General features: G+C 33.7%; 2 protein-coding genes across 3 annotated transcripts; both read left to right on the forward strand.

The window, feature by feature from the left end:
• Positions 1-333: 333 nt before the first annotated feature.
• LOC136805993 (uncharacterized) lies at positions 334-1,301 on the forward strand (the record flags this gene model as incomplete). Its single annotated transcript, XM_067062576.1, is given in 1 exon segment — positions 334-1,301. A coding segment is annotated over 1 exon segment (968 nt), but the record flags the coding sequence as incomplete, so codon positions are not given.
• Positions 1,302-4,420: 3,119 nt separating this feature from the next.
• On the forward strand, positions 4,421-21,117 carry LOC136805884 (uncharacterized). Of its 2 annotated transcripts, none has more exons than XM_067062455.1 (5): positions 4,421-4,583; positions 18,525-18,677; positions 19,283-19,332; positions 19,616-19,851; positions 20,072-21,117. In XM_067062455.1, exons 1-5 carry the CDS (start codon positions 4,456-4,458, stop codon positions 20,939-20,941), a joined length of 1,437 nt encoding a protein of 478 aa, XP_066918556.1. In that variant the 5' UTR covers positions 4,421-4,455; the 3' UTR covers positions 20,942-21,117. The 2 variants fall into 2 exon arrangements, with proteins under 2 accessions (XP_066918556.1, XP_066918557.1); XM_067062456.1 differs by lacking the exon at positions 4,421-4,583 and adding an exon at positions 13,172-13,228.
• The last annotated feature ends 680 nt before the right edge of the window (positions 21,118-21,797 follow it).

The following is a 21,797-nucleotide window of genomic DNA, read 5'->3' on the forward strand; positions in this document are numbered from 1 at the left end:
ATATATTTAGACTTTAAATACAATCTGGGCCTCTTTTTTAATCACGGATTTACACAAGGAATCTCTAAATCAGAAGCTTGAAAATATTAATGCTTCACTTGTTTTTTTCAGTTGCCTGAAAAGAAGGTCGATTAAAAAAGGCAAATATTTTCACAACATTTGGCAAGTTTTGAATTCAGATTTTATTATTGACATTAAAAAAAAATTTAAATTCGAAGACATTTTCACATATTACTTATGAACTGAAAGTTTTAGAGCAATATTAAAACATTAAATTTTCAAACAGTATTTTTGTTTGGGGAAAAATGAACACGACAATAATTATCGAAAATAAATTTCTAGACTGCTTATCAAACTATGATAACATTATTTATACACCACAATATGTGCGGACCATCCTGGTAACATGTTATCTGGTATTACTGCTCATCAATACCATGCTAAACTCTCTGGCAATCTGCATCAATTTCGCCACAGGACATTATAAAAAACAATCAATGCGCATGATTCTGATAGTATCCATATGTGATATTTTACACGGCTTTATTGGTTATTCAGCCCAAGTTGTTTACATTCTAACAGTAGAACATTTAGATTGTACCAGTCGTCGTGTGATTCTTCTTTTTGCTCACATATTCTTGAATTTGTCAACTTATCTGGTCATGTTTATCGCATTGGATCGCTTTCTTCATGTTATACTGTTAGCAAGATACAAATCAGCCATTCCACCATCTTTGTATTACTTCCTTTTATCTCTGTACATTTTACCAAGCATGTTTCAAGCTGTAGTAGTGACTTTTGGACCAGTATTCTTCAGTGATTCAAGTGGAATGTATGCAGCACCAACAAACATCATTTTTGTTCTGGTAACCTTCATAGTATACACTTTATCCATCGTCAAACTCCATGTACACAAGAAAAACTCTAGGAGAATCTCATCAAATATCCTAAACATGACTAATTTGGCAACTGCTTTTTTAATTCTGGTCACTATATGTTATACACCAATCGTAGTATTCTTACCACTAAGTAAATTGGTTCAAAAACATTTTGGGAAAGCCATATCCATTATCATCATGCACGGATGTATATTACTAGCTATCATAAATAGTAGTGGAAATGCTCTGGCATATATCTTCCTTAACAATAAAGCCAAAAAGAAAGTACGAGAATTAATTTCATTAATATTGAAAAGAAATGGACATTTAGATATAGTTGCTGGTATGCAGCAGCCATCTTCGAGATATCGACCGACAACTAAAAATACGATCTCCATGAAAATGTACAGTGATGAGTCTTAAACGAAACCTTTTGTGGATTAAATTACGGTTAGATGCTTCGTTCCAATTTGCAATTTTTAATGATATTTGTTACGAATCAAGCCTACTGTACAGTTTATTTATATAAAGTAAAATCCTCAAAACTCATTATCAAACTGGGCTTCGAATAATTGAAGTAAGATTACAATTCTCTACTCAATCAATAGATATTCCCAAGATGAATATAGTATAAGGTTTTTGAGAATGAAATTTTAAGTACACAAGTTTTGCATAAACTATGTGGATTTTATCGTATAAAAAATAGTGTCTTCGTTTTTTAGGACACATTGTATACAAAATAAAACATTGGGAAAAACGTCTACCTTAAAGAAAGAAATTTTGGCGGGAATTTAATTTAGCGGATGGCCAAAAAAGTTCTTTCTGAAGGAATTTAATTTGGCGGATGGACGAAAAAACTAAATACGGCGGGAATTTAATTTGACGGTTGCTTAAAAATTTAACCTTAAGATGGCGTCAAAACAGCGAAAAAATACCAAAAACACCTTAAAAGAGATCATATTTTCAAAATGTTTAATTTGGCGGGAATTTAATTTGGTGGATGGCGGAAAAAATTAATTTTGGCGCGAACTTAATTTGGCGGATTTCAGTCAAATCCGCCAAATCCGCCAAATTTTCTTTCCGCCAAAATTTCTTCCTTTAAGGTATTTCTTTAATGTCATTCCAGGCTTACGATAAACGGTTGATAAAAATCATTTTAGAGCATATGGAATGGTTGTTTTGTTTGATAATTGTACGATGAGTTCATCATCTTTCTTGTATATTTATCTTTGATTAACAAATATATTTAATAAAATGGTTTGTAAACAAAGCAGTTAGCAAAGACTGATAAAGCAGATTTTAACACCCCCTTCTCACAGACCCGGTAGGACTTTTTCAGCCAGTTGGGATAAAAATATCGGACTGAAACTCGATGGGGATTGATATTCCCATATCTTTTATTGCTGGGGATTTCAGTTCTTTTGTTTTCAAGTCAGAAAATTCAGTGGGGATGGGGAAAGTAGCATAATATTTTCAGTAAGGATTGGTTTATTTGATTATTTTCAGTGGAGACACAAATTGGAGGATAATTTCCCACTGGGGACGATATTTTGGACAATTTTTCTAGTGGGAAGGGGTCCAAATGGGTCTGTGATAAGGGCTCAAGTGAGTTACGGCATGTCCAAGGTAAAAGTGAACCAGTTCCACTCAATTTCAAAATATCAAACATAGCTGGAAAGAAGCGCCATATGATGTAGATCAACGTGAGGGGTGTTAGAAAAATTTAACTTGAGGCTATAAGAAGTTATAGCCCATAAACCTGTATTATGACGTCATAAACATTACGTAACATTACGTCACGAAACTTAAAATTTATTTTAGGACAATTCTAATCCGAAAATTTTTAAAATACCTAATTTCTTGACCGTTTTTTCATAACAGATCACCCATTCCATAACTCGGCAAAAATTCATTGCAAAACACGCTTTTTTATAAGAATATTTATGATGAAATTGGCTTAAGAATACACGTTCCTTTCAAATATAAGGAACACGTTTATAAGGAATTTTAGGCTAAAAATAGTCCAAAATAGTCCAGAAAATGGGCTATTCTAGAAAAAATTTATACCCCCTATATTGAGATCTTTCTTGGGAAAGGTGACCTCCCGGATTTTCGACCTCGTTTTACTGACCACCCTGGATTTTTGCACTCAAAAAACCAGACCCCCCTGGATGTTTTATTTTCCAAACCACCCTGGACCTCACACCTCCTTAACTAGCGGGTACAGACTATTTTTGGAATAGACCAATAAGAAAACAAGTTAAGGATGGAAGGAAAGAACGAGTTAAACTTTATCTTACATAGATTTACAAAAACAAAAGATTGATAAATATTGGTGAAACAACGTTCAATAAAGGTCTTTTACTGTAGTAGACAATTGTTTAACAAAGCATCAAACCAGTCTAAACCTTACGGGGCTAAGTAAGAAGGAACTCGATAAGAAACTTAAAGGCGGAAATTATCTGTAAAAATAAGGAACTCCAGGCTCAGAGCAAAGTTAAGGTTCCTTATAAAAAAATGTGTATGGTAAGAATACCACCACCATGGAATTTGGTAACTGAACCTAATCCAAACCTAAGAATACCGATGATTTTTTCCAAATCATCAAAAAGATCAAGCTCATGCTATCATCTGAGGCAGAGACGATAAACATCCAAAAATTTTTAAGCCTTAGGATGTTCTTAACTTTTTGAGTTTTAAGCCTAAAAATGTTCTACACATGTTCTTACTTACTTTCACTATTTTGTGAGCACTTTTGTTTATTTTTTTAAGAAATTTGCCATCTTCTTTTCTTAAATTGTTCTTAACATTTTGGCGATCGAAGCTTTATATGTTCTCATGTAGTTTGTTCTTATATTAAAAACGTGTACTTTGTCCAGGATTGATCAAAGAATAAATTTTTCAAAGAGATATTTTTTGGAAATTTGTATGCTGAATCTCAATGTCGGTCAAAATTAATATGGAGGGAATTTTTCAAGGGTAGGGGAAATGTTTCGGGGAAGCAATGTTACGTACCGGCTTGAACTTACTTTATCACCATAATATTTGAGAAAAAAGGGAAATTCCCCAAAGAAGTTTTGAAACCACAATCGATTTGTAAGTGCTCTAAAGTAGGTTCGAAGGGTAGAGTTTTAACGCTAGACTGAAGATCAGAGGATCCAAAAGTTCAAAAATAGTCCAATAAAACTCAGAATATAGCCTGGAAGTCTGCCAACCCATCGCAAATTGAAATATTCTATTAAATTAAAGAGATAACCCAAAATCGACTTTCTCGCCGGAACTTTAAATCTTGAAAAACGTTAAAATAACCAGAGAATTCTCAATATATTTCAACCATGATCGTGGAATTGACGTAGGTTGTTTGTTTTTGCATTGCACCGGGAAAACAAACTCCTCTTGCAAATGTTTATTTATCCCAGGTGTTTTCTTCATTCTACATTGCGAAGAAAAATAACATGAAGTAATGAAGAAGAAGTGAACGAATCATTGAAGGAATATTTGTTTTTGAAAATGCCAATAATGCATGCGGTGTGTGTGTTTTTCTTTGCTTGTTTTCCTTCCTCACTTCAAAAGATAAATGTCGACTTCAAATCTTTTTCATGAGATAATGCAATGCAGTGCTGTGTGGTATCATCCGTGGCTGAGGGAACCTGCTGCTGAAATAAATAGAATTCGTTTATTGGCAACACAATACACATCTGAAAGGTATTAATCATACACATTTTCGTTTTCAAGCCCTACAATACCCTGTTTTTTGGGGAAAATCCTGTGTTTTTCTCACACATTTTTGTCCATGATTGTAGCTAGTTTCCGTACCCCAAGAAAAATTCCTTTCAAATCTTCAGCCGGCTATCCTGTGCACTTTTTATAAAAGAGCATCCAAAGTTCAAGCCTTCTAAACTATTCTATTCTATTCTGTCTATTCAACAGCTTTCGATTGGTTTCGGAATTTATCTCTAGTCTCATTATTACGACATTTCTTAATTACTACAACTTGACTAGTTTCAGGAAATCGTGCAATTTTCCGTAGAGAAAACTAAAGTAACATAATCCGATTTCATTTTTTTTAACTTTCTAACAAATACAGTAGTAACGATCCTAGTGCGCATGCATCTTACACCTGAATTAGAATTACAGAAACACTATTCATGATGCACCATTGCAATGTCTTCTGACATTACATCAATGACCCAATAGCTGATTGGTTGTAAGTGACGTGATCCACCAGAAATTTTAAAGTCTTCATTTGTGTAAAATCTCGCTAGGGGTTGTAGAAGCTTGCTAGTAGGGTTTTCGAAAAGAAAAAAGATATCAGTTCTGTTATTCCCAGGTTGCACGTTTATGAAATTTCATACACAATTAAGAAAATCTAAGCTTTACAAAAGAATTTGCCCAAGGTTATCAAGTTCTGGTCCTGGAGCAGATTATTGGGACGTGCCGCTGGTTAGGATCCCTTTTTTAGGGCTCTGGGGGTACCTAACAGGGTCTCAAATTTACTAATTTTCAAGATGCGTATCTGACAAGGTTGACTTTTGGTTATTTTTTCCACTTTTCAGGGTGGAGAAATTTTCGATTTTTCGTTCTGAGAGGATCCCAGATTTACCAAATATTTATATAATATAAAATGTGAGGATTTTGACATTTGAATAACTACCAACTACCAACCATTGCCCTTCAGATATTTATCCCATTAGACAATTGCCTAAATTTGATTTCGTAGAACAATTATCCGTAAGAAACCTTCCAGGAAGACAGTTGCCTTCAGAGAATTACGGTAGTATATGACCCGAGGGGGGTGTACTTAGGCAAATGGAGGGTATGGTATGTGCCGCCCTTAAGGGTACCTTTTTTGAAAAATCAGAAAATAAAATTTCAGTCCCACTAACGGTCGCAGAAATAGGAAAATTTCAACTTTTTATCCCCGGAAAAATTAAATATGGGGTTTGGAGGATATAACATTTTTTTTTTAAATCCCTCCTCCCACCGAAAATTATGAATTTTGACCCCGCAGACAACATATCTCAACCCCGAACAAGCATCAGTTGACCCCCTGAACATATAAAATTACCCCTAAATAGAGCAAGTTTGTCCCCAAAACAAGGCAAATTTTGCAGATTTTTCACTACCCCCTGGACAATATATCTAATATATTCTCATCCCCAGTGTACAAAAATTTTCTGGAAGAGCATAATACAATAAGAAGATTAAGACTGGAAACGAGGTTGTAATTTATGATAAATATTTCAATACCAACCATAACATCACTAATTATTCGATAAAACTTACGTGACAAAAACAACAACCATGGAAATAGACGGACGCACAAAATGAGTAAAGCTTCAGAAACCAGTCTGTTTGCAATGCGGATCATGAAACTAAATTCTACCGTGATAAATCTGTGGAAAGGAAACACACGGAAATCTCTCTTACTTTAATTCTCAAATAAGTTCCTGTCAGCACTTTTTGTTAACAACCGTAGGATGTCTTGAAAAAGAAAAGAAACAGGATGTTGCTTTATTTTTAGTTTATGATGCATCTACTGTTGGTCGGTTTTCAAAGCTTAAGAGTAATGGAGGCATCTCCTTTCCCAACGAGGTATCTTTACTCTGAACCTTTTTATATTCAAAAGCAAAACAGTCAAAATAGACTTTTCCCAGCTGGCACACAGCGTTGTTTCAACGTTCAGCTAACGTTATATGAACGTTATGAACATTAAATAAACGTTGAAACAACGTTTTGTGCCAGCAGGGTTCTGGGACTCTGCCAAATCTGACTTTTGGCACTATTTATTCGAAATATCAAAGAGGACTCAATAGTCAATATTAAAGAGAACTCAATAATTAATCAATTATTGTTAAGTAATGCATATTATCTAATAGCTCAGTAAGTTCTAAGAGTTTGACGTCAAATCAGAAGTCATACGAGTGGGCAACATTTTTCAATTTTCCACACACCTGAGAGATTCGTATTTTTTATTAAGTGGGTTGTGAGATTTTTTAAACATGTATTAATGGCCATTAATGTACCACAAAATCTAAAGCGAAATTGAAGAAAATTAGTATTCGTCCCAAAATTCACCGCAGTGATATTTGATAACTATAATTACTTGTACAACTTTCACTAACCATGAGATTCAAATTACATTTTCAACTTGTATATACTGATAAATGGAACTGTGCCAATTGTTATTTATGGGTCGAATGACTAGTCAATTTGGAATAAAGTTTCTGACCCTTTTCAAGGCACTTTATGCACCCCTGTGTTACAAACCCGCTGGAACCCCAGCCCCGCTGGAAGATTGGCAAAAATTTCGTCCCCGGTAGGAAGAAACCCTTGAATTTCAGCCTCACTGGGAAATTGACTTTGATTTCATCCTACTCGAAATTAAATGTTTAAAAAATTGTGCTCCAAAACCATCCCACTGGATTTTGTAGCCTTGGTAAAATAGAATTTTTCATCCTCATTGGTCAGCCTAAGCTGACCATTCAAATAGGTAAAATTCGGTTCTTCTTCCATAAGACGGCAAAAAAAAAATCCGATTTCCCGATCTCACTTTGATTTCTAAACTTTCTTCCGATCGGGTTAACTTTTTGGGTACTTTTAGCGTGCGTTGTTTTTACAGATCATGTGGTGTTTCAAGATGGCGGCTCAAGCGATAAGTCAGATGTGATAAGTCAGTGTTGTACCAAAGTATTTCCAGTGTAAATCTGTTGCAAGCTTCAATTTCTGTTATTCATTTTTTTAACTCGGTAAATCAAACACATGATTTTCATCAAGGGGATTCTTTTTCTACATTTTTTGAAGGTTTAAAGCCGTTTGCTCAAGTTTTTGTTTATGTTGAATTTTCTGATACTTTTTATTGCTGCTTTTTATTAGTTTTTGCAATGAAAACATAATATTTCTTGTTTGCCTCTAGGGGGGATTGATGGTGTTATAATGTTATTGGAATTTGATAAAGTTTACAAAAGTACAGCTACTGTCTAAATTTGATAAAGACTGGATGCAATCGTGCTTTTTTGGACTTGGACGTGTTTGATAAAGTGAATCGCAAAAAAATGTTTGGTTCCCGTCATTTCTACTTTAAAAAGTGGGGGTCATTCGGTTGGTCGGTCGAAAATATTTTTCTGTTAAGAAGCAGCTACATCTTGTTGAAAGGGAATCCGTGTGGACTGATCCGAATTAAAAAATTGAGAAACCGTGGATAAACTGGTTTTCGGTTTACTCTCCATTAGCATGCGGCTCGCTACTTCGATTTGAAAAATTGTAAACACAGAGAGCGTGCAGATGTCGACAGTGGAAATCCAGCAAAGCAGCGGAAAAGTTTTCCAACTCTCCAACTCTACCTGCTGACCGTAATGTAAATCAGGGTCGGTCAAGAGACGGGAACCAAATGATGACATCACATCTCCTATTATTGGACTTGCAAAATTATGACAAATGGTCTTTGGAATTTGATCAATTATATTAATATTAATATATACAGTTCTTGTTGAAATTGATCAAACTATTTTTCACGCAGTTCCGGAGGCAGATTGTGTTTTTCTAACCTTTTCTAACCTTGGCGCACGTTTTGACTGAATGATGGAATGGAATGAATGGCGATAACAGTTTATACATATCTCTTATCAGACTTGCAGAAAGTGTACTGCAGAAAGTTATGAAAAATGGTTTCTAGAATTTAATGAATTATACCGTCAAGTTACACAACATGCACACTCTCGTCACAACTTGCACAATCATGATTCATCTAGTCTTCATTTAACATTGTTTTAAAGTTTAAAAAACACTGCCAGTGCTTGGCACAGAAGAGAGGACTCCCAGTTGAAATTAATTACTACTCCGCTGCCCTGTTGAATTTATTTATTATGGTTGTGTGTTTATTCCTCCAAGGCGGTAAAGCGATTGCCCAAATTCATAGACCAATTAAAAGGGAGTTTAAAGCAAAATGGGGGAAAAATGAGCTTCCCTGCATAGTTATGAATTTTAAGTTTTGCTTTCGATTATCATTTGCGACCAGCAAAGTCTTCAAGATGGTTGTGTGCATGTTGTGTAACTTGACGGTACTAAACTACAAAATTTATTTACGCACACTGGATGCAAATTATGTTTTTCTGACCTTGCCAAATTTTGGCTTTGACTGAATAGCAGTCAGTTTATACGTACCTCATTGGCCTTGCAGACAACTGACAAATGGTTTCAGTAATTTGACCAAGTCTACCAAAATACAGTTCCTGTTGAAATGTTATAAATATGAACTTTATACGTTTTGCAAAGTTTTTGATGCAAATTGTGTTTTTCTGGAGTTTGCGCTTTGTGACTTAAAGTTTGTAGCTTGTTAGTTTAAAGTGTTATTGGAGTTTTATCAAGTAATACAAAAAGTACAGTTTCTATGTATATTTGATGGATATCTTTATTTTGGTTCTGACGTTTTGGCAATTTTCTTATTTATTTCTAGTATAACACTTTGGTCAGATATGGATATTGTGTACATCCAACAGAAAAAAATGTATCATAACTGGCTGGAATGAAATTAACAAAAAGTTTTAATTACACTATGTTTCTCTTTTATTTTATAGTAATGAGCTATAGCTTAATTGTTTGATGTCATAGAAACAGTGCTACAATGCTAAAGAGAAGTATACTTTGAGCTTCTCGTGGGGAGGGGGGGGTTGGAGGAGCTCTCAGGCTTTGTTTTAAATCATTTTAAATCAAGTTATTAAATGTTTCACATTTTGTACATTATTCAACATTTTTAGTCTACTCTGTTTCAGTCATCTCTTACATCTGTTAACCCACTTATTAAAGCTATCTAGCTAAGCTCTATTGGCTGACCTTCCAGCCTCGGCTGGTTTATTGGGATTTCAATAGGAATTTTTATCCCCACTGCGGAAAAAAGTTTCACTGCGGCTGTGAGACAGGAATGTCTTTATACACGTCGTCAACTTGCAACATAAACCTCCCGCAGAAACTTTCAAAAAAAATTTTATTATGGTTAATACGAAGATGAAAAGAAGTTAAAGATCATGGGGTTGTTTTCTTTTAAAATTTCTTAAAAGGTTTAAAATTGCCAAGTACTATTTTCTAATAACGTCATCATTTATTTAGTGTAAGATTTTACAATTTCAAATCAAGCTGAATAAATGAGCCTTAAAACGAACTAACTGAACATAATATAGGACTTCAATGGATAGATCACGAGATATTTGGGTTTAATAATTTTGCTGAATCAGCTGCTAAAGTTATCAAAAAAGTGCTGACTCGGCAAAAACCATGCATTCATCTTCTTATGTTTTCTTGGAATTAAAGTGATTTTTCTTTCAGATATTTTAGAGTCCAGCGGTACCTCCATATTATAGAGCATCTTCTCCTCTCTAATATTTAGAAGATTCTGACTTATTTTAAAGAAAAACTGGAGGGAGTTGATTTACTGTAGAGTTTGAGATTCAAAGTTACGAAGCTGGTTAAGGATGGTGATCAACTTAACATGCACAATTTAACCAGCGTTTGAGTAAAATAGGAAAATAGGCTAATGGGAAATAAGTGGCTCCACTTCCCATCCAGGCGTCTCGAGTCTAGCCCTTCGATCTTGGAAGTCAATGACCAGCCCCTTTATAGCCTTCGGTCTACGAACAACATTTTAAAAATCTTTTCTGCTTGTCTGACCTTGTGCGGAGTTTTCGAAATCGAAAGTATTTCGATGTCATTTCACACGCCTCCCCTTTCCTTGAAAACTTGAAACTTAAAGAAAATTATGGTTGAACACATGAAGCAATAAAACAAATATCTTCCTTCTTAAAGTTGCGGTTCCTTTTCTTGATATTGGAGTGAAAAGTACGTCTAAACATGTACACGTTTTTATATAAGGCTTCGATCGCAAAAATACTAAGAACTAGTTAAGAACATTTTAAGGCTTCTAAAACACCCGATTTCTTAGGAAATAGGACACAAATACTCACAAAATGGTGAAAATAAGAACATGTTAAGAACATTGTTAGGCTTAAAACTCAAAAAGTTAAGAACATCCAAAGACTTCAATAATTTTCGATGTTCTTATAAAAAAAAGGTGTGACACTGTCCTAATTCAGACCGCTACTTGTAAGTGGTAATTTAAAAACCACTAAATCAATTAACCAAAAAAAAGTAATTAAGAGATCCTGTTAAATTACAAGTTTCATTTGCATGGTACCAAAATGACTTTAAACTTTAAAGGAAGATTTTCGCTTCAGCTTCAATGTTAATTGTTGCAGCGTTTCATTATGAAATACATACGCGTGTTCCCACAAAATTGCACAATATGTATTTATAGACAGTCTTTGCGTATATCATTAATTTAACGAATTGCTCTAACACTTCAAGTAAATTAATTGGCTCTAGGTTGCCTAAAGAAAAACTACGACTACGACTTACAAACCTAGTAATAAGTAGCTTTGACTCTTTTTCGGGTCTTCATACAACTGTCTCGGCTACGAACTGAAATTGGCAGAACCTGTTAGCAGGGGGATCATCGCTTATGGCGCTTACACCATAGAAAACTCAACCGCCTTAAAGTTATAGTCGTTGATGAGTGATGCGCCTTTAGATACCCAGCTGGCACACAACGTTGTTTTAACGTTCATCTAACGTTATATGGACGTTGTGAACGTTAGATAAACGTCGAAAAAACGTTGTGTGCCAGCTGGGTAAGTTATTTCATACAGTTCAATGCGGATTAAACTCAACATCTTGTAATTTTGTACGAAGGTTATGCAGTAAGGAAGTGGTCAGAAACTATCTACTATCATGGTCAAAATCTTTTGAGAATTCAGCTTATTTCCGCGTTTTTTGAAATTTGGAGTTCGGGCGAGAAAGTCGATTTTGGGCCATCTCTCAAATTTAATCGGATATTTCAATTTGGCTCAGGTTTATAGGCCTCCAGGCTATATTATGAGCCTTATTGAACCATTTTTTAACTTTTGGGTCCTCAGATCCTAAGGTCTCATAGGTCTCATGTTAAAACTCAGAGTTAAAACTCTATCCTTCTAGCTTACTTTAGAGCACTTACAAATCGATTTTGGTTTCAAAACTTCCCGGTGGATTTCCATTTTTTTCTCAAATATTACGACCATGATTGTAATAGGGTGGGATGTAGAATAATTTCCAAAAATTCCAAAAAAATATGCACCCCCTTTACATCCTCAAAAAAACTTCAAACCCCCCTAAACAGTCAATATATTTTTGGCACCCCCTCCTAATATAGAACCCCCCTAGAATCCCCCGCCCCCTAGTAGATACTTCCTGGCCCTAAATTTAACTTCAACAGTATTATGGATTACACTCCGGCGTACCGTGGGTACCTAATGTTGGGATTTTTTCTATAATAACATCCAAAATCTTAGAAGCCTTCGGTAACTCATTTTGAGTTTTAAGTCTAAAAATTTTCTTAATATGTTCTTATTTTCACAATTTTGTGAGTATTTTTGTGTCAATTTTCTTAAGAAAATAGGTGTTTTTAGGGTCCGCAAAGCCTTAAAATGTTCTTAACTTGTTCTTATCGAAGCCTTATGTTCTTATATAGTCTGTTCTTATGAAATGAAAAACGTATAGTGATATTTTTGTTTGCGTTGATTACCAACAATTGTTATAAAGGACTTCAAGAAGAATATGAAATGAAAAAATGAAAAGACTTTCCAGTTCTCAATAAGAGCAGTCAATGGTTTTTGGAGAATGCTGGAAAAGGGATATCATAAGTTCACATTAAGTAATTGTAGGCCATTGTAGTATTTGAAACAATGAAAATAAGGAATGGGACATGCGTAGACAAAACCCCAGGTTGTAGAAGGAGCTGTATAATATAAACTACTAAAAGGTGCACCAGCAATATGCGACGTATAAACCTGAAAAGTAAGGATAGTAGAGTTTCAAAAGTTAATATTCGTTTGAAAAAAGGTAATGAGAAATACTCTGTGTATTAGAGAGTTATCTGCAATAATAAAATTGGAGAGACTGGGACAGAAAAATAATCAGCGAAAATTTCTCAGAAAATTTTTCAGTAATGTCCAAAATTGCATATATCTAATAGAGCTGTATTCTAGTCAAGAATTCCTTTGAGAAGCCGTATAAAAAGGTATGCAAAAATTCTGCAATAATAGGTACACCCGGAGTAATTAAACAATTTTCTTTTACATTAGGATAATTTTCACATCAATAAATATACAGTTAAATTGTTTGTGTATCGTTGTTTAATTTTTTGCAAAAGTTAAACATCAGGGTGCATTGAAAGAAAGAAACAGTCATTAACAGTTCTGGGGCTAAATTGTTGCAGTGGCAGAAGTTTGATTTCTGTTGCGTGTGATGGCTCCTCTTAAAATAAGGTAAGCTGTGTAAAACGTTCCATATACTGTTTAGCCAGAACTATTTCAACTAGTTTTTTTAATTACTATCTTTGCAAGGGCTACGGTAAGGACAGATAGCATTGAAAGATTTTTGTATTAAGAACGACAATTTTCTGGGTAACTTTTCTTCATTTTTGCAAAACAGTGCGAGCGAGCGAGTTTGAGGATTGTTCGATTGTGATGTACGTTGTTGAGTAAAAATTTAAGGTGTAATACGTGATTTGGGCCGTTTTCATCGACAATGCATGTTATGAGATTATTTTAAAGAAGTTTTTCAGAATCGTAATGGGAAATAATGAATCTAAACTAATGAACCCATGATTTGAACATGGAAGTCACTGTGGAGTCCTGGGGCAGTAAACAAGAAAGCCATTCCATCAATTGGTCAACAATTTTTTTTGAAAGGTTTTCCAGACTACCAAAGATATTGGACTTAAATATTGATTTAATATGTTTATTAATTATTAGTGAAAAACAATTGCTTCCAGGGACAATTTTAATTTGTTTAAATTGGCGATTGAGACCTCAAAACAATTTTAGTTGATTTCTTATGATTGTAGATTTACCCTGTGAAAGCAAATACACGTTTTTTTTTATAAGAACAAACTGTATAAGAACATAAGACTTCGATGGCCAAACATTAAGAACAAGTTAAGAACAATATTCACAAAATGGTGAAAATAAGAACACATGTTAAGAACATTTTTAGGCTTGAAACTCAAAAAGTTAAAAACATCCGAAGGCTTTACATATTTTGGATGTTCTTATAAAAAAAGTCTATTTAAAATGAGCAATATTCACAAATAATGATTTGGTATGGAAGTGAGGCTCGATAAATTTGGTATCATTATAATTAGCATTTTATGTTAAGCAATTAATTGTACAACTCACAAACAGAAAATTGTCATAAATACGTCAATTTAAAGGAAAAATACTAATTGCTTTGCGGTAGCGAAATAATTGATGGTTTTTCACTCAAAGCCCATTATGAATTTTTAATAGTGCAAAGAGCAAAGAAAATCTGAGCCATTTATGTAACCAGGCTACAATTGACAGAACTTTCGTCTTTTTTTTTTAAAGGGGGCGAAAAATGAACCGCAAATTCGTGAATTTCCGAGACTCTAAAATGAAAGTAAAAATGTGCTCGAGAAGATTTTTTTGATTGTGGTGGAGGAGTGAAAACGGTTCTTAACGAAATAAGGAAAAAAGTTTTATTCTTTTAAAACAGGCAATTTAAATTGAGGAATCTTTCTATAAAGAAAAAACTATTTAAGAACATAAGGCTTCGAAGCCCAAAATATTATGAACAAGTTAAGATTATTTTAAGGCTTAACAGTCTCTAAAACTCCCGATTTCTTATGAAAATGGACAAAAATACTCACAAAATGGTGAAAATAAGAACAAAATAAGAAAATTCTTAGGCTTATAATTCAAAAAATTCATAACATCTGAGGCCATTAGTATGGGGGACCCCGTCGTGTGTTCGTAGAAGGTTACGTATAAGATCTTCCCAACCCCGTTTGATTAGCCCACTTTTTTAACATACAAACCTATGTAACTATATATTGTGAAGTATTACAAAAAAGCAGGTCGGTAACTTTGTTAATTTGTTCAATTTAGGGCCATTCTTTAGGCTTCCCGCTTCCCACATAGACTGAAGAAAGAGTTCCAGAATCAAGAAAAAATTTCAACTGCAATTTAATCTTCTCGCTATGCTGGCACCGAAACTGTGGTTAACGAATATACAGCAGCCCATTATTTTGCTTCACCTGCATCAACTACTGTTTTGTTTCAAGATATCTTTTATATCAGACAGAGCGAGCCCAATCCTTGGACTTCAAAGCCCCGAAGAGACTAGACCCGAAACTCCTAGATGGGAAATGAAGCCACTTATTTCTCATCCCAAACGCGTGACCGCATGGTTTTCACAAAGACACCAGATTGAAAGTAAAACATATCAATAAAATTTCGAAAAATATGCCGCTTAAAAACAAATGAAGGGCTTGATGCTTAATTCAATCCGTAATTCTAAATGCGGCGCAAACGTTAGGGCTTCACATTTTCTTGCTTGAGTTGAGAAAGGCTAAAAGATTCATTCGGCTTTAAACTCAATGGCTCAATCACGTACAATTTGTACTCTGAGTACAATTTAATATCACAAGATTCGCATTGTCAGCAATTTCTCTTCTGACGTCTATATTGGCTTAAAATGAGGGGGTTGTCTTTTGATCTCTTTACGTCTTATTTCATATATTAAATTCTTGATCCCTCTGCAAAAAGATTTGTTACTGTGTATCATAAACATTATACGTCTTTTTATAAGAACATCCAAAAATTTTAAAACCTTCGGATGTTCTTTAATTTTTTGAGTTCTAAGCTTAAAAATGTTTTTAACATATGTTCTTACATGTTCTTTACATGTCCATTTTCCTAAGAAAATAGGTGTTTTAGGGTCCGAAAAGCCTTAAAATTTTCTTAACTTATTCTTAACATTTTTGCCATCGAAGCCTTATTTAGCTTGTTTCTTATAAAAAAGGAGTAATTTAACAGTTAGAAAATGTTAACCATGGCAACTCAAGACATTCGTCTTTTTTATATGTATATTCAATATTTCTTTGACGTCATAATTTGTCATTTTTGAGTAATTTTGCTTTTGAGACCGAAAATTTCAGCAAATCATGCGAGCCCCTAAACGAAACTGAATGGCCAATTTGGCCACTCCGACATGAAATATTACTGGGAACCACAATCATGGAAAAAAATGTTTGAGAAAAACACAGGTATTTGTAGTAAAAATGTAGAAAAAAGCCCCCCCCCTTCCCCCAGCTGCAATGTTCAGTCCGCAAGGCCGTCCACACCAAGCACTGAACATTACAAATGGGGAAGCAGCTTAGAATTAACTTTTGTCTCAACATTTGTGTCCATGATTGCAGTGTGACTATAAAAAATCAAAAAAAATCAATCATTTGATAGCCTGGATCTCCAACTTTTAACCTTTTTTTATTTCGATACTTCTGTTTTTGCCTTTATAGGTTATTTAAATCTGCGTTGGCCCGTCCTTAGCCTGTGCGCAATCATGACTAGACGAAAAATATGCATGCGTATACTAGGCCTACAGACAATTGTTGCATTACTTTTGCTTGGGCATTTTTATAGCCGTGTAGCCGTCTGCAATAACATACAAAAAGACACTCGATGGCAAATCTCAAGGAAATAAATAGACCAGCAAATCTTAATCTCAATTTCAGTATTATCAGTGTAGCCTGAGCTTAAGTCGGTAAACCAGAAACAAACAGGATATCCAGGCTAAACATTACTGGTTGAGAAAAAAACAGTCTAAAAGTGATAGAGCTATGGGCCTTCTGTTTGCGGTAGAATTTTGATATCATTTCAATCAGCATTAATTCAAACCTGATATCTAGATAATCATTGACAATGCGAGTGTTTTTATCAATCAAAAAGGCGGTATTTCTTTCAATAATGTTTAAAAAGGATGCCATAATAATTATAGGTACGCATCCGATGATCAAAATTAGTTCTATCTTTACTGGGACTATTTATCAATCAGGCTAGTTATCTTGTGGTTGATTTCTGATCATTTTTTTATGACGACGCCAATAAATTTCTTCCGATCCACATTCTCATTCGGAAACGCATCAAACATTTTACTTCAAAATGTTTGAGACATAAAATTAAGACCTAAAAGCTATTGCCGAAAACCAACCTTGTCCCCGTGTATCCCAGTCTTTTTTTACGTTACTGAGACCATGTTCGCACGTGACAGTTCCGAAACGAAATGAAGCCATTCTATTAGTTACATTCAAGTGTTACGTCACTTCTAACCAATAGAATGGCTTCATTCCGCTTCGGAGCGAAACGGAACCGTCACGTGTAAACATGGTCTGATACACACCCCCTGCGTATTATCTGGCGCTTTCAGTGATGCATAAATAAGCTGATAATACATAGAGGGCAAGGTTGTCCGAAAGTTGTGCGGCTACAGCGCAGCTTTAATACAAACGTTAGATTGAAACACACTTTAAACTGATTCAGAAAAGATTGTATTTGTTTATCATGGTGTATTTTCATAAGTTCTAAATAGATCAAGCTACCTTCCCGAAGAGAGAATTGTTAAACAAATAAAATTTAAACTTGGAAAGAAAGTTAATACTGCATCATAAACATTACATCATTTCTAACCAATAGCTTCCCAGTATTTGAAAAAAAAAATCTTATTGCATACGTCAAATCTAAATCTATGTCATTGTTTCGCTATTAGAAAAATATTTCAATTAGTCAAGCCCGATAAGTCACCCAACACGATATGGTAGTTGCGGCTTAGATTGAGAAAGCAAAATTTTCCTAAACTAGGATTGGCGAAACGATCTGATGACTTGATTTAACGATGTTTTCACAAATTTCTCTTTTTGCCAAAAATAATCCAGGTGACAGGGTTTAAAACGCGAATGAAAAAACGATAGGAAAAAGCGACAGGTAGAGAAGTCGGACGTCGTTTAATTTATGACGAAAATCAACAATTAATTTACCAAACCCAAGTATTGATTTAATTCGTAAGAATTGATTTAGTTGATTGAGCCTTTCAAGTCTATTAAAATGGCCGTCAAAAGTTGTTCTCAAAAGCCCGATTATCTTAATAAACTTTTTTTCGTTGACTTAGAAAAATATAAGAGTGTTTGGTATTTCCAATAATTGATAAATTTCTTGGAGAAAATGATGAACTTCTATATTTGGAAACGGTTTTTGAAAAAAAACTAAATTACTGTCTACTGCGGAAGCTAAAAGCCTAAATGAGTATAATAATAAATTATCATAATAGAGAAGTAACAAAAACAAAAGATGTTACATTTAATTATGTGAAAATGACCTTATCCATTGTTTTCTTCAATTTGAGAAGAATCAATTATCAAAAGACCTTCGAATCCTGAGTTTGAAGACTTTCGATTCCAAGCCTCCTACATATGATTTATTCAATCAACCGAAAGTCCCACGCGATACTAAATTATTCTTTCACATAATTAACGTAAGAACTCGGCATTCCGTTCTCGCTAAACGTGGGAAGATAATTATGCGTATATAAATGTTCGTTTTTCTCTGCATAAATCATCATATTAACTTTGCATAATCAACGAGTGAACATCAATTTATCTTAAGAGTCCATCATTAAGGTTTTCGCTAGAGCACCAACAGTCAGTATTAGCTCACAAAAAATTGTTACGAGGTTATCATCGGCTTTTCAACTTTCTTACACGTACAGAATGGTCACTTATTCCAATCTGATGGGTATGGAAATGTTGGCAAATGACTTGCAAAAACCAAAACCGTCACTTTCAGTCAAAACGGAGAAGAACATGAACGAAGCTGACGAGAAATTGGCAACATTGAATTATGTCTCTGATCTCAAAACAAAGTAAGTAACACTAAATCTTTTGATTTGGAATTTTTTGACTTTGATAGTTTCGGCAATGCATGAAAGCAGAGCTAATATAGTATCAATTTCAAAATATTATACTTCTTTAAAATAATACACGTTTTTTTCTATATAAGAACAAACTATCTAAGAACATAAGGCTTCGCTGGCCAAAATGTTAAGAGCAAGTTAAGAACATTTTAAGGCTCTGTGGACTCAAAAACACTCATTTCTTAAGAAAATGGTAAAAAATATTCACAAAATGGTCAAAATAAGAACAAGTTAAGCACATTTTTAGGCTTAAAACTCAAAAAGTTAAGAACATCCAAAGGCTTCAAAAATTTTGGATGTTCTTATAAAAAACGTGTACGTTATATGTGTGATATTTTAATGAAATATAGATTTTGAAATTCGAAAAAATCTTGATATTTTGAAGTCTAATTTCGAGCCTATCGGTTTAGTTTTATTTCTTATGAATCTAGAAAACGTCAAACTCTCGCTTTTAGTACTTGAAAAAAATTCAATCTCTTAAGTTCTTTCAATACAAAACTACATAACCATTATCACCCCTAATATCACTAATTGAATTTTTTATCAATTTACAGAACGAAAAGCAAAATGTTGAAAGAATATGAACAAAAGATGGGAAAACCAGGTACTTAAATTTTTTAGAACATTCCAAAAGATTTCAATCAATCCCAACAACCTGAATAGTTTCTCTCAAAATATGTCTACTTACTATTTAAAAATTTTACTATAGTAATTAATATATATTCTCTCCCCAAACTTTCACAGAAATGTTAGTTCTTAAAGCTTTCAAACCCTACTGAAAGTAGTATTCAAATTCAATCAATTTCAAAATCATTTGTCTTTATACAGCTAACAAGATTTTTGTGTTGATGTTAAAATTTAATATTAAACTTCGTATCATTTTCTAGGAAACAAACGACCTTTATCCAGAATTCCATTATGGTACTTTCTTCATGAGATTCTGGATGTTGAAAGATGCAATGATATGATTGGTTGGGAATGTGAACCAGAGCTGATTTTCACCATCAAAAAGCCTAAAGAGTTGGCATGCCTTTGGGGACAAATCAAGAGCCGTGAAAACATGACATACGCTAAACTCGCCAGAGGGATTAGATATTATTATGGCAAAGGAGTTATTGAAAAGGTATACTATTTTTTATTCCTGCGCAAATGTCATTAATCGTGGTTGAACATTCAAAGTTATTGGATCAAAATTCAATGCATCAGTTTTTCATAGAAACGTTTTCAAAGAATCATTTGTTAGTTTGGTATTCAAAAAATCTTGGAATATAAAGAAAATGCCTAGACCACAAATCAATGTTAAATGGTACTTTATGGTAACATTTCTTTAATTTATTTTATAGTTTAATGGCAAACGATTTTGTTATCAATTCATCGTCTCCAAGAAAACCAAAGCTGTTTTATCCAAACGTAAAAATATTCCTCAAGAAATTATCAGTACGAAATCACCACATGATCGTAAACGAAAATCACCATTACCAGATACTTATAAAAACGATTCTAAGAAGTCATGGGAAAATAGAAGTCAAGATGGATTTACCAACACCTCGGTCAAAGATTGGACTAGCGATGATGATGATATCATTTCAGATTCTGATTTAAGTAGTTTAGATCAATGTATATCTGATATTTTCACTGACCCGAAATTTGCTACTTTCTTCCCAGATGTTTCACTTGAGAATAAAGTATTCCCAACATCAGTATCAACCACGAAATTAGATTCAGATATGTTCATAATGACCAGACAACCATCAGAACTGGGAATATTTCCAACGTTAGATGATATGAGTCAATTTATTTCTACATCAGGACCTACCGAAACTTTAACAGATTGTCTCCAACAGAAAGAAGATCTCGTTGATTTATCCAATTTACAAGATTCCCAACTCTTTGATATTTATGACCAAGATAATAGCTTTGATGGTTACCAGCCAAAACAATACAGAGATCACCAAGAAGTTCAATGGGATCGCAAAAAATCGAAAAGTGAATCTGAAGCTTTTTTCCAAGACTTTTTTAACCAGAACACTAGTTCTTTACAGCGTTCATCAGCTACTGTCAGATCTTTACCAGACTTTTCAATTATTGACAACAATGTGTCAACATTAAAACCTGAAGACCAATATGGATTTTTCACTAATATGCTGTTAGACCAAGAAGATACACATACACAAAGCAGATCATCATCTCTTAATGATTATTTCAATTTTTAAAAACATTCGATGACATTTTATTAATAAAGATGGGGCTGAAAAAGAGAAAATTTTATATAAAAAAAATTATTAACTTAGAATTTTTAAATTAAATTCCATGACGCAATTGTAAATAAAAATTAACCTTATTTTTGTTACATATGTATAGTTTTATAGAAAGAATTGTAGCGAATATATTTACTTGTGTTTTAAACTGACACTATAGTTTGATAAAAGAAGACAAAAGTTGATAAAATAGAAGTTAACAGCTTTAGTTGAGGAAAATTATAGCTCAACTCTAACTAAGCGTCGACCATTAAGAAGATTAAATAAAATTTTCTCAATATTTGAATCAAAATATCTCAAGGTCCTTGCAATGATTTTTATCGATTAGATAAAATTCGTTTCATTCATAAACCACAAAACATTCGAAAGGAATAATTGTCAGAAATAATCTGACAATGCTACACCCTATTAGCAGCATGAATATAAAATATTTGCCCTGATCTAAGGGGTACAAGAACCTCAGGTCTCTGAATTTCGTACGGTCTATAAATTTCAACAATTGTTTCTTTAAAAAAAGCACATTATCAAGTCAACGTAACAAGATATTTTTGACCTGAGTAAAACATACAGTGTGTATAAAAAAAGCGGACAAATCTTTATATAAAGTAAAATCCTAAAAAATCGTTATCTGAACTGACCTTAGAATAATTGAAGTAAGATGAGAATTCTCTGCTTAATCAATAGACATTTAACCCTTTAAATGCAACGGTCATTTTCTTCTAAGTTTTTAAAGAAAATCGCTAGTTCAAACTTTAAAGGCTTATATCTCCAGATCTAGAAGGAGTTAGAAGCTCGTTTATAGTCCGTTGGA

This window comes from Clytia hemisphaerica, unplaced genomic scaffold (assembly GCF_902728285.1).
Source record: "Clytia hemisphaerica strain Z4C2 unplaced genomic scaffold, Clytia hemisphaerica genome assembly, whole genome shotgun sequence".
Classification (NCBI taxonomy): domain Eukaryota; kingdom Metazoa; phylum Cnidaria; class Hydrozoa; order Leptothecata; family Clytiidae; genus Clytia; species Clytia hemisphaerica.